This window comes from Sylvia atricapilla, chromosome 1, assembly GCF_009819655.1.
Source record: "Sylvia atricapilla isolate bSylAtr1 chromosome 1, bSylAtr1.pri, whole genome shotgun sequence".
NCBI lineage: Eukaryota > Metazoa > Chordata > Aves > Passeriformes > Sylviidae > Sylvia > Sylvia atricapilla.
The window spans coordinates 68,281,963-68,295,022 of NC_089140.1; the positions used below are offsets into that span (position 1 = coordinate 68,281,963).

At 43.1% G+C, this 13,060-nt stretch overlaps 1 protein-coding gene across 1 annotated transcript in view; it reads left to right on the top strand.

Annotated features, from left to right (window-relative positions):
• The window catches only part of SLC22A23 (solute carrier family 22 member 23), a 109,338-nt gene that overhangs the window by 17,125 nt on the left and 79,153 nt on the right, over positions 1-13,060 (top strand). The window contains 2 exon segments of the mRNA XM_066325351.1: positions 733-836; positions 6,648-6,802. Coding sequence (XP_066181448.1) covers positions 733-836; positions 6,648-6,802 — 259 coding nt within the window.

The window sequence follows — 13,060 nt, forward strand, 5'->3', positions numbered from 1 at the left end:
TGGCTTTAATGTGGAGGTTCAGATCCTGTCCAGTCTCTGGGGTGTGAAAAATCACTGTGGGGCTGCTGTCCTAAGAAGTTGCATGGCTGCACTGGGACTTCCAGCTGCTCTGTCCAACTCCACGCCAGGACTTGTCCTGACAGGCTGTGCTTTTATTCAGTCTTCATCTCCCTTCCACCACCTAGGGAAATCAAGATGTTTTTCTGAAAGCAAAAGCCTCTTGACACTGCGAGTGCCTGGAGCAAATGGCCACTAGGGGTCTGTGGCAAAGCTGGAGCTGCTTTTCTCCACGTTTCCAAGCATCCCTGAGGAGATTGACTGGATTACTTGCTCTTAAATTGTCAGGCTTGCTGCTGGTGGGCTTCCCTGGGCTCTGGTAATAGTTTTCTGGGGCTGCGATGGTGAAGATGCTCCAGCAGCCAAAGTGGTGCTGCCAGTGCCTCATGGAGATTTCCCATTAGGCTAACTTCCTGTGGCCTGGAGAGGGGGGGACCATTAAGTGTTGGATATTGTCATCTTATAATTAAGGATCTGATAAAACTCGCTGAGACAAATGAGTCTTTGTTTTGCTTCTTGGGGTCTGGGTTTTGACTTGAGGAGGAAAGATTTCCTCTGCCATTTCCTTGCACTTGTGCTAGGATTGACCTTTGGAAGAAACTCTACACTGTATTAGTATGTTTAAACACATCTGAGATATCAATTTATTTCAATTTATCTTTTTTTTTCTTCCAGTGGGATCTTGTTTGTGATTCTGCCTGGAAAGTCCACATCGCTAAGTTCTCCCTGCTTGTAGGATTAATCTTCGGCCACTTGATTACAGGATGTATAGCCGACTGGTAAGTGAAAAATCTTTTAATGCAATGTAACCATAAATAAATAACAATATTAAATATTGTTTTGATTGCCTTCTACTTTATATTCATTAGGAACCTTTGCATAATGATTTTTAAGGTTCTGAGAGAATCATGATGGACCAATAGTGTGAAAGTGTGTTAATTGGACCTGAGTAATTTATACCATGCTAAGTAGCACAGATTATTTGATATTTGGCTTACTTGTTTCCCACTGACACAATTTATTGCAGCTGTAAAGCTAGTATAGAATTAAATATTTTCTAATTATACAAGCGAAGCCTTTAGTTTAGGGTTGGTTTTCTTAACCAAGCAAGAGGACCAAAAGAAATTGGAAGCTGCATTGATTTCACTGAATACATGACTAATGTAATGTCAACCTTGTGCTTACACAGTACCTTTTGGTGAGTGAAAAGCTGTTTTTTGCAAACCTTTCAATTGTTCTTTTTTTAAAGTTCTTGTTAGGCAAATGTTGTGATGTAGCATTAAGGATTTGCTGACTTATGTGCTGCTAGTATTAGGGTATTAAACTTAAAAATAGTAGATCACAGTTCCTTGAATTGAGGCAGTTAAAACATTTTGGGATGCTTCAATGATGCTGAGGGTTCAGCTTTAATTTAAAAAGATGGTCTTGTAGTGCAGAAGAGGGGGAAAAATTACATGAGTGACTCAAGTGATTTCAGTGGAAATTTGAAGCATCTGAAACAATAGCTCTGCAATGCTGTCCCAGTCACTTCAGTGCCTTCCAGCACAGTTGCCAGTGTTGGTGCTTTTAATAGCCCCAAGTTAACTCTTTTGCCATTCATTAAAACAGGAAAAGAAGAAGAGTTGCCTATTAGGGAAACCTTATAAAACCTCAGCAACTCGCCAGTCGGCTGGGAGAGAAAAGGCCCCCTGCAGCTCTGCAGTAATTTGGACCAAGCATTCCTAGCAAAATTGCATCTTAATTCCTGAATAGTCACTGAAAACTTTTGGCCAAGAGACGAATCATGACTTTTCAGTGAAGTAGGGAACATGCATGAAATGCAGTTGAATTTGATTAAAATGCCACAGTAAAACAGGACTCTAAGAACCCATAGAAAGTATAGAGGGAAATGAATGAGAGATCTTGCTTGGCTTTCCTAAAATGGCATCAGTGTGGACAAAGCAGGCTTATTACCAAGTTAGGAAAGTGCTGCTATAATTGACAAATAAGCCACAAATAAGTGAACAACTTGTTGCCTAAGGCACTGGCTTTGAGAGAGAACTGCAGCGAGAGGATTTAATAACTCTCTACCACCAAAAGGAGCATCCTGCACTTCCATCCATTTCTGTCCCCAGTGTGTTCTTTGTGCTGCCACATGAGTTTGTTGGATCCCTCTGCAAGCTGCTTAGCAGAGCTAATGCAGCATAAAATTACCCTGATTTTCAAATATCGAGAAATGTCTAGTGAATTTAGGAGAATTGGTTTCCAGCTGTGGTGCAAAGGAGATAAAGGGTAACTTGGTGGCTGGAGGGAACAGTGACCCTTTTGTGGATGACTGGAATGGACGTTTTTTGCTGCCACTGAAGCTGGTCCTTGTACTCCACTTTGGTCCTCATTGCCAGCTAATGCACCTGATACAGCAGGACTCCTGTAGGAGCTCAATAGGTTTTTTGCTGTTTATCAGTAGCATTTGGGGCTGGTAAAAAAAGACGTAAATGGAATTTACTTTGCTATTTAATCACAGCTTGAATTTCTGCTAAGGAGTGGGATTGTGTAAAGAGATGGATACAAAAGGGCTGTACAGATTGTACCTGGTAGAAAGAGAAAATGAAGGAAAAAGGATGTCAGTCCCAGTAAGAGTGAGAGCCAGGGAGACTAAACAGAGTAATTCATAAAAAGTGTTATAAAAATTCAAAATCTGTTTTTGTTTCACTTATATACCACTCTCCAGTTCACATAATTAGAAGATGCTTTGGAGTTTTTGTGCCATTAGGGGCTTTGCTTTTCCTCTTTGAAAAAAGCTTTTAAAGCTGAACGAGGCAAAGGCATAGAGTGTATTAAGGCAATTTGCTAAGTAAACTGAGTGCTCCATGTTCAAAACACAGTAGGTGTGCACACTGGGACAGCTCTATGTGGAAAATCTCTAGGAGGAAGATCTGCAAACATGCTTGGCTGTGGGAAGACCAGCTGTATGCAGTGCCTGAATAAGTTACTTGTTCCACAGGCTGAGAATGCTGCTGGCAATTCTGCCTGTTCTGGGCAGAGCCAGTTGAGGTTTGTGTGGAAGGTTTCCTCATGGAGCAGGTGGGCATGGTGTTCATGTAGCACCAAGACAGTAGGTCTGTACCTCTCATTGCCCTGTAGTGCCCCTGCTTTGCACCTGCTCTAATGCTTTTTGGAGCCTTTGAGTCAGTTCCAGTCCCAAAAGCCAAGAGACAGCCTGCAAGGAGGGGTATGGTAAGAGCAGTTTGATCAGCTGTGAGAGCAAAACTTGGTTATTTCAGGGTGGCAAGGTACATGTGTAGGAGTATGGGAAGAGCAGGTCCCATCCTCAGCCCATTCATTCTCCCCCTGCAGTGCAACTCTGACATTAGGAATATCTTTTCAGTGTATTTGCTTATCATACTGTGTGGGGGCTGCTGATTCTTCAAAAGCCTGGGGTTGCTTGTATCCCTGGTTATTTACCTGTGCAGGCAGCATTTAGCATTTGATCTAGATAATAGCATGCAGTGTAGGCTGAGACTTCCGTGATACAGTAATATCTCTCTGGAACAGTTTGGATAGCAGCAGATAGCATCCTGGGGCTGTTTTACCAGGGAAATTCTGTATGGTGTAATTTCTCACAAGCATTCCCATGTACAGTTAGATAATTCTGTCTGCATATAAAAGGCGCTTTTTTTAATGCTCTAAGACACCATCCTGTCAAAACACTGCTGGATCACCAAATATATGGCTGATAGCTGCCCTGGAGCTTTTTGTTTTTTGAGAAGTGTGCTGTATGCCTTGGTGAAGATGACTAGTTTTGTGTTTGTGAGGAAATGCCTCTTACCAGAGGGCTTATCTGGCCTCAGTTGGTTTTTACAGGCTCAGGAGGCTCTTGGACTTTCTGATTTTTTTTTTTTTCATTAGCAGCAACCATTCATTGGCGTAACTTTTATAATGGTAGAAGAAATTCTGTGTCCTAATGATGGATAACCTTGAGTACAGAGGGTGGGAGGAGGGGAGGAAGGGAACTGAACTATGCTAAGCATGAGGTCTTTTTCAATCAACATCAGGGAATGGCAGGTCAGGCTTGTGATGAGAATTAAGTTCCTAATTCTAAGTGTTTGCATAATGCCTTTCATCTGCAAAACACTTCCACAAATACTAATTGGTACGAATTACAGCTTGGCATAACAAAAATGAGGCTGCAAAATCTGTGCAGATAGCTGGTAACACCAAGTTCATAGGCTTTTGCTTTTCCTGTATTCAAGGTTTTACAGGAGGTATTTCCCCTCCCTGCCCAAGTGCTGTGTTCCATAAATACAAAATCTGAAGCATGGACAGCAGTCACTGCCCCTGTGTCCAACATGTGCCCAGTGTGTTGTGCATCACAGAGTCAGTGATGCACACTGTGTTCACACCCTCAGCCCCACTGCAGCTCATCTTCCAGCGGGCTGTGCTCAAAACCTGATGGAGAACAAACTGCTTTGACCTTGCTTTCTTCAGCTTGCTGGTTCTGTTTTAAAAGCTTTGGATGTCTAATGCCAAGAAGCTAAATCTTTGAGGGGCCTCATAGGTGATACTATAGCTGAAAATAATAATAAACCTGCTTCTATGCAAGGAGCCATGACAACGCTTTCTTAGGTGTGACTTTGAAAAAGCTTGAATGATGACTGGTACACTCTTCCAGTTCCCAAAAATGTTAAAGATTATAATGATGTCTTTTTTTCAGCCCTTCACTCCCTATTTTATTTCAAGAACTGCAAAATCCAAAGTTCTAATTGTGAATGCATATGTATAATGCATTTTATAACTGGTGGTGACAATCTGCTGAAATAATTGAATAGAAACGCTACAGCATGTGAAACTGGACTAAGTTGTGAGATTTAAATGCTCTTTATTGTGCTGACATTCAACCTGATGGCTGGCTTGCAGCTGACAGTCTGCTTTGAATGGGTCTGTGAAAGCTGCCTACGAAAAGCAAGTTCATGTATTCTTTGTGAAAGTGGCATATGGAGCTGACTAAAAGGGATCCTCAGTTCCACTGGAAAACTTGTGGGAGTTGACAAGTTGAAAAATTTTGGAAATCTCCACATAATGATCCAATTCTTGCTTAAAAATAGCCTTGTGCTCTGGTGTTTCATATCATTCTCTTTGCACAGAAAGAAGGGAGAGAAAGGGGAATTATGAACTCTAAACATATGAATAAAAGATGTTGAAAATCTCATGTTCCTTGGATGTGAAAGAGCCAAACTCTGCAGGGGTTGCCCCCACATTCAGTGGTAACATAATTCTTCCTCCTCCTCAGCACTGTCCCAATACATGCAACTACAGGCTGCAGCTGCAAAGGAGGGTTGCAAGTCCTCTGCCCCTGTTGCCTGTAATGATTTTTGAAGTGGTTTATTCCTCACCCTACTCTCCAAGCAGGCTGGTTTTGTGGGTCTCTCCAACTGCTGTGGCGATACAAGATGGAGGGACTTAGAGCTCGCAATTTTCCTGTGAGTGTTATTATCAACTCTCCAAGGCTCTGCGCGCTGAGCTCTGTTTTGTGCTCAGTTTTGTGCTCACTCCTCAACAAATGAGACCAAGAAAAGTAGTTTCCTGAGCTGGCTGCTCTTGTAGATGAGACTGAAAAACACATATCTCTTGGGAAGAGGAGACCTCTGCAGCTAAAAATATTATGCCATGCAGCATGTAATACCGTATGTAGGAGAAGGGAATACAGGTGACTTCACCCTGATAAGTAACAACTGTGTTAGTTAAGGAATACAGCCTTGCCCCTGATGAGTAACAGCTACATCCAATAAGGATAAGTGAGATAAAAGATGGGGATTAGCTGGTAAGGGGAGGATCATCATGGAGGAGAAATCTTCAGGGGTATGAAGGAGAGAATCATGAAGCAGAGAATCTCTCCTGGGAAGAGAGAATCACTGCTGTGAGGTCAGTCTGGATCAGCCGTTAGAGCCTGTTGTTGGAACCTGCAGTCACAGTCTAGCTGGGTAAAAGCCTGCAGTCAGAGTCTGCCAACTAACACATGCAGTCACAGTTTGGCAGGAAATAACCAGCAGTCAGAGGCTGCAAGGGAAACCTACAGCAGGAGCTTGCTGCAGCCAGAGTCAGTGAATAGCTGGAGTTAAGATGACTAAGCCATGAAGAGAAATAAACCAGGACCCTTTCTGTGCTGTGTTTAACAAGAACTCTATGCCTGCGATCATATTTACGCCCTAATAAGAGGGCTCCAGCAACACCATATATCCCCCTGTGCCACTACAAAAAGCTCTGAGAAGTTGATTTTCATTTCCAAGGGACTTATTTATGGCCTTACAGTAGTTCCTAGATGCTTCCTTGTTTATCTTTGTTGTTTTGAAAATGCTGGTTAAATCAAGCACCAGTACAATGTGCTGTCTCTGCTTAATCTCTTCTGAGATGGACTTGTCAATGCAAAGCTGGCAGAGAAATCTGGGATTTAGTAAGGAAAAAAAAGAGAAGAATGGAACAAACATTAAAAATGGGTGGCAGTATTTGGAAGGGATTGCCTGACTTGTTCCCTTCTTTGATGGTTTTAATGATCCAGCATTATGTCCATCCTGGCTTTTAAACACTGTTTCTCCATATCTCCTTATTTTTAGGGTTGGTCGACGGCCTGTACTACTCTTCTCTGTCATATTCATTTTGATATTTGGACTGACTGTGGCACTCTCAGTGAATGTGACCATGTTCAGCACACTCAGGTTTTTCGAGGGATTTTGCCTGGCTGGAATTGTCCTCTCCCTGTACGCACTGCGTGAGTATTCCTTCATCACCCATACAAATGTGTTTGTATCGAGTATGTGGTTTGCTGTTCTCTGGCTTCCTGCTTTTGTTCAAACAGATCAAACCAGAATCATATTGATTGCAAAAGCTTTAGCCTGAATTTTGATGAGGAGGATTTTGCAGCTGTCTCTTCAGGTTACTACAAAGCAGTCCATGAAGCTGTCTGAGTTAATTTTAAAAGTTACCAGGTGGTTTGGGTTTGTCCATTGTTTTTTAAACCTAGAAGTTATAGGTTATAGGTTAGGTCATAGCCCTAACGTGGAATGGGAGTAGATTTCACTCTGTGATATTGAGCTCAGTGGGAGACTTACCACTTTGGCTGCCTCTAGCAGTTTGTACTCTGGCACTTTTTCAGAACTTCCTCTTTTACTTGCAGAAATATCCTGTGTCTCTGTCTCAGGATTGTAAAGCTACATCAAAAATATGTCAGAAGACCCTGAAGTCCTTTTATCAACTTTTTTTTATTTTTTGTTTGGGTAATTTTGAGGTTTTGTTTGGCTGTTGTTGTTTTTGTCTATTTCATGAGGGAGAAAAAAAAAAATCTCTAAAAGAAACTTGAGCTGAAGCTTGTGAGAAATACCTACATGCTCCCATCTGAGGTGACTAGTAAACTTGTAGCCACAACACTTGAAAACCTCCTGTGGAGGCCTTGCCTTTGGAAGGTGCATCCATGATGCCACCAGCCTAATCTGTGTCCCTTGGATATGTTCCAGAGAGCATCTTCTGCTTCCTTGGCTGTTTGTAATTAACAGGTAGCACCACACCAACCAAAGAAAACACAAAACTTCCTCCTCTTTATTATGGCTCTGGAAAAGTATGATCTAATTATATTCTGGAAGTTGCTGTGCAGATCTTCATAAAATTTTATTTACTTCCTGTTGTGGATGGTATCTAACCCATCAAGATTTAGCACAGTATCCTTACTTTGCACGGAGTATTTTATAGTATTAAGTTCCATAGTTTTTGTTTTATTTTTGGCCTATGCCAAGGGGAAATAGGCCTGACTGCAATGGGCAAGAGTTCCGTATTGTACTTCATTGTTATACCTGATATGGTGCCTGAGATACATGATTTTTTTTTAATTCTCTTGCCTTTGCTCATGTAATCTCTAGTGACAATCTTTCACCAAAAATGAAACTACCACTGAAAACATTACACTTTTATTGGGAAGTAATTTAACCTGTGTGGCTCCCATGGGAGGGGGCTTCAGCAATTACCAGTGTGATGTTCAGATGGATAATAGGCTTGTCGGGATTTTTCACAGCCCAGTTGCAGCACGTTAGTTTTTCTTATGTGATGAGGGGTTTTTTTAACTTTTCAGAGATTGTAACTGATGATTTTCATGGGGAAATGCCAACTAAGTAGAAGTTTGATTATGGACATTTTTATGATTGCTATGAAAGACTGTATGTGTTGCTTTAGACCAGACAATAGCTTGTTAACCCAGGCTTTCATTTAGAAAATGGCATATTCTGGTTGTTTCATGCACTATTTGGTCCAGAGCAATGATTTGAGTTTGTTATTTTATCCCCACCCCCTCTAAAATTCAGGTGTTTGCTATAGCCACTCTTGTCTGGATAGACAATATCCAAACACATCTAGTAGGTGCTAGGAGTGTGAAATTAGCTGCAGGCTGAACATCAGCACACTTCTGTGGAGGTGAGAAAATGTGAAAGATGCAGCACCTGCGCCTCTGATAGATCTTCTGACCTTCTGTCTCAAGAGATGAGGGGAGTGGGTCTTCACTGTATTAAATAATTTAAACAAAAAAGAAGTTGTCACCTTGGTATAGAGTACTCAGAGAGAAGTAAAGTCTCAAGAGGTTGGGATTTGTAGGGTTTTCTTTTTGGTGGTGGGTTTGATTTTAGTCCTCATAATCTGCTGGGCTTCCTCTCGGTCTTTATTTACTATCTTTTCTGCTGGAATCAGAAAAGTGTGTGGAGTATTCTTGTGATTCATAGACTCTCTTCCCTTTCCCTTAATGGCCTTGATTTCTTCCCTTGGAGATCTGTTGCCCGTGAACTCCCAGCTGGCTGCCCTGAACAGAACAATGGAAAGTGGAAAGTTTGACCTGTTAGTGGCAGCCATTAGCCAAAATTTCCAAAGCTACTGTGCAGGGGAAAACTGCATAGGCTTGCATAGCCTGCAAAGGTAATTAGTCTGCCTCTGGGATCCTTTTACACTGTGTTGAGCTTGCTAGTTGTGCTTGGATTTATGGCCTGCCTGAGGGAAATTGTAAATAACAGTTCAGGATGCTTTGGGAGTGAGAAGAGCACCAAAGTGCTGCCTTTAAAACACAAAGCTGCCAAGATTGAGTTGCTTTCATCCAAACCACACTCCTCTTCATCAGGCTAGTGTTGTTTTCTGAGCTGTGTGCCCTACGGTGGAGAGTGCACCAGGGGTGAGCCCTGCCTTGTGTGGAGGGACAGCACAGAGCTGCCTGTGCTGCTCTGCGGCTTTCCTCAGTGCTGTGGGAGCTCACTTCTTGTGGCCTCCAAGCACAGCGTCTACTGGGAGCTGCTCGGGGCTTATCTGAAGGAACTACCTTGGGATGTTGATTTGTTAAACTGAAAATTTTTCCTGCAACTGCCATAGTTTTGCTGGAAAGAGGTGTTTCAGGTGAAATGTTTAGTGAAGCTGCAGGAAGAGACAGGCTTTGTGCAGGTGATGGTGCTTTCTGTGAGGGAGGGAAGCAGAGTGGCTGCTGTGGGTCCTTGCATCATCCAGAAGAATGAAAGGCAGCAAATCCTAGTCCATTGAGCAAACACATGCAGCTTTGAAAGGCTTTTCTTTCATTCTGATGTAGAACAGGAGGAGCTTTTACTGCCTTCCAGAAGTGTTTTTCCTGCCTGGAAACAGGTTTTCCTACTCATCTTCTGTGGGTTCCTGTGCTCCTCAGCAGTTAGCACACATCTTGTATGGTCAGGGACCAACAAAAATCCTCAGGAAACTCTTCCCAGGAGGGTACAGTGTCTCCCAGTATGTCACACAGCAGCAATGTGATGCACAGCTGGTGCTGCCCACTGTGGTGTGCTGGGTGGGTCCACTACTATCTTTGCTGAGCAGATTTCTGCAGTAATGGGCCACTCCTTGTTGGAAAATGGTGCTGGCACCAATGGTGCTGGAGGAAGAAATGGTGAAAGGATGCAGAGGAGTATTCTGACCATGGTGGTTGAAAGGGCATGTATGGCCTGCCCAGCAGCTAGGTGTAGAAAAGAGTGTAGACTAGGGACTGGAGGAAGACAGGTCAAGAGAAGGCAGGGGGAAAGCTAGTTCTTTCTCAGGGTGCCTTTTGTTTGGTGTTTGTGGCCATGTGCACATCCAGAGAGGAAGGATGGGCATTCTGCCCCTGTTAGCTCAGCACAGATGGATGCACCATGCCACAGCCTGCTGCCCACTGAAGGACAGGAGGTTTGAGTTTAACCATTGGGGCGGAAAGCCCTAAGATGGCTCTGAGAGGAATTCTCCTTTGGACAGGCTGAGAGGGAGAGGAAGAGGTGTGGGAGCCCTGAGCAGGGTCACGGGTGCCTGAGTAATGCCTTTGCTGGTATCTGTGGATTTGCAGCAGCAGGCAAGGCACACCAGTCTCACTGCAGATAGCTCTGCTTGCTGTTGCAACTCACGTGGGACCAAGCACACTCAGCAAATGTGGAAGTCATGGGAGAGAGCAAAATCTGATTACTTGGAGGGTGGGGAGGGTGTTGCATCTGGGTCACTTTCGTCTCTCTGGGTCATTGCCTTGGCCCTGGCCATGGAGCAGCCTTTTCCTGGGTGCTTGTGGAGAAGGGCAGATGCTGTGGCTGACTCAGCACAGCTCCCTCTCTTAGGGCTCCTTGCCATCAGCCGACACCAGAGCTCTCATGGCTGAGGGCAAGAGTTCCCCCTTCAGCCCCTCTCCTCTCATGCGCTGCTGCCCAAGTCAGGCTGGTGCCAGCACCTGCCTGAGCCCTCTGCCAGGCAAGCCATCACCTTCCCTCCAGAGACAACCAAGTGTGCTGTTGTCAGTGGGATGTGCCTTCTGATCTTGTCCTCTGCTTCCTTTGGGAGATCTACAGGGCACAGTGTCTCTTGTGCTGCCTGAGCCTGGGGGATAGAGTGGGAGTGGGGGCTCACACTGGGCAGGGCCATTAAGTGCATGAAAAGAAAAAAGCCTTCTCTTTCAGATGTTCATGTCCTATGCTGTATCTGTTTCCCTGTCAGGATCTTTGCTTTTGTCACTTTCTGGTGCCAAAGATAGGACTTTGGCATTAATTAAACTATTTAAGGAGAAGGTGAGGAAGGGAATATATATTTTTCTGGCAAATGCTCCTGGAAGGTTTAAAGTGTTTCCCATTAAAATGTCGTATGCAGTTGCAAATGACTGTACCTGAGCTCAGGCAGCACAAGCCGTGGCGTGGATTTGCACACAATTGCAGGCTGTTCAGCAGTTTCATGGGTGACTGAGCTACAGATTATGCTGCAAAATTAGAAAGTCTAGACTTGAATGAACTGGTAAATAAGCTCTGGAAATAGCTCTGCTGGAAAGAAGATGACATTTCAGGTTGGAGCAAGGAAGCAGGGGTATCCCTCCAGTGCACAGTAGGAGAATGAGTGGGCATGTTGCTTCTCTTTGACTGTTGGGAGAAAAAAGGTAGAAACATTGTTGAAAATCATAGGTTGTGTTTCAAAACCCTGTGGAAGCTTGGCAAAGGCTTTCAGACCAGGTAGTATGTCCAGCTGTGATGTATCTTTCTCATTTATAGCTAGGTCAATCTAACCTGTTACTCCTGTAAATTACACAGACAGTCAGCTGAGAGGCTAAATGTGGCCTAAGATTTTTTTTTTTTTAAACATATGTCCTGGAAAGCTAGAGCTGAGTGCTAGAAAGTTTGCTGCTGACTGAAGAATGAGCAAGTGCCAAAATGGAGCCCCTCTGAGTGTTGGGCTGTAATGATTTCAAATTTGTAAAAATAATTTTGCTTCCAGTCAGGTGTTAATAGAAAGGGTGAGATTTATCTCTTTGTCTTTTCCTTCTTTATTTTTCAAAAGTGTATAGGCTCTGAAATCCTGAAGCATTCCAAGTTTATAATTGATTTCATTCTCACTTTTCCTCTCATGAGTCTTTAGTAGCAAGCATGGCCTTGGCAAGGCAGGTGAAGCACTGGAAACAGCAGGCTCTGAAACTATTCTGTGTAATCTGAACTGACTCAATAAATAACCCTGCAAAGCATTCCCAAATCGGAGGATGTGGAAAACAGCTGATTCCTTTCCAGTGCATTGACATGTGAGTTAGCTCTGCAGAAACGTGCAGTTCTCTCCACTGACAGGTCTGTGATAAGATCAAGGTTGTTAAGCCACCTACCTTCTGTTTATGTAACCAGCCTTCCTTTGTCTGAGTCACTTGATGCAGATCTGGTAGGAGTGATCACAGAGGGATCCACTGAACAAGAAATTTTATCTGGCTCACCTTAAAGTGATCATTAATTGTCAAATGGTACAAAACCACTTTGTTTATAGAGCCACCACAGGCTGTTCTATCATTGAGCCGGGATGTGATTCTCTGGAAACAGCACTGCTACAATTTTTGATAGCTTTGTGGGAGAACTGCTAAAAAAAAAAAAAAATAGTATGCAGTAGCAGCTCTCCAGCTGCTCAAAAAAAGTGCTGTGCATGCCTTTTATCAAGTGCCTGAGGGTTCAATTTATGCAAGAGTGGAAAAGGTTATTGGAATTGCAGTACTCTCCTTATAAGTATAAATTTTCCTTGCTCTGCATTGCTTCCCTCACTATAGTCAAATCGCAACTCATAATAATCTGTTTGCCTCTTTTTCCTCACTACTGCTGAATTTCCTTCCCTTTTCTGATGGTCCAAGTGGGTATAGGTCCTTCAAGGGACACAGTGTTTGCCATTAGGGTGTGGACTTTCATCCTTATTTTAACCCCTACATGCTTCTGGAGCAGAGGTGCCCTCAAAGCATTGCTAGCATATTGTCCTGAATCCTGGAAAAACTGTACCATTGAAGGCAGCCCTTTTGAAATTAATTTATACCAAGTCTTCAAGTATGCCAAAGGAGACTAAAAGTACGCTCTTTCTAAAGAATATTGGAAGGTTAAGAGACGTTTGTTTGATATGGATGTTGTAGCAGAATATAACGTTAATAAATTTTTCCATTTAGGTTACTGAAAATCGTATGTGTTGTCAAAGTGATAAAAAGCCTAAGGAATTAATTTTATTTTAGGTACTTATCGTA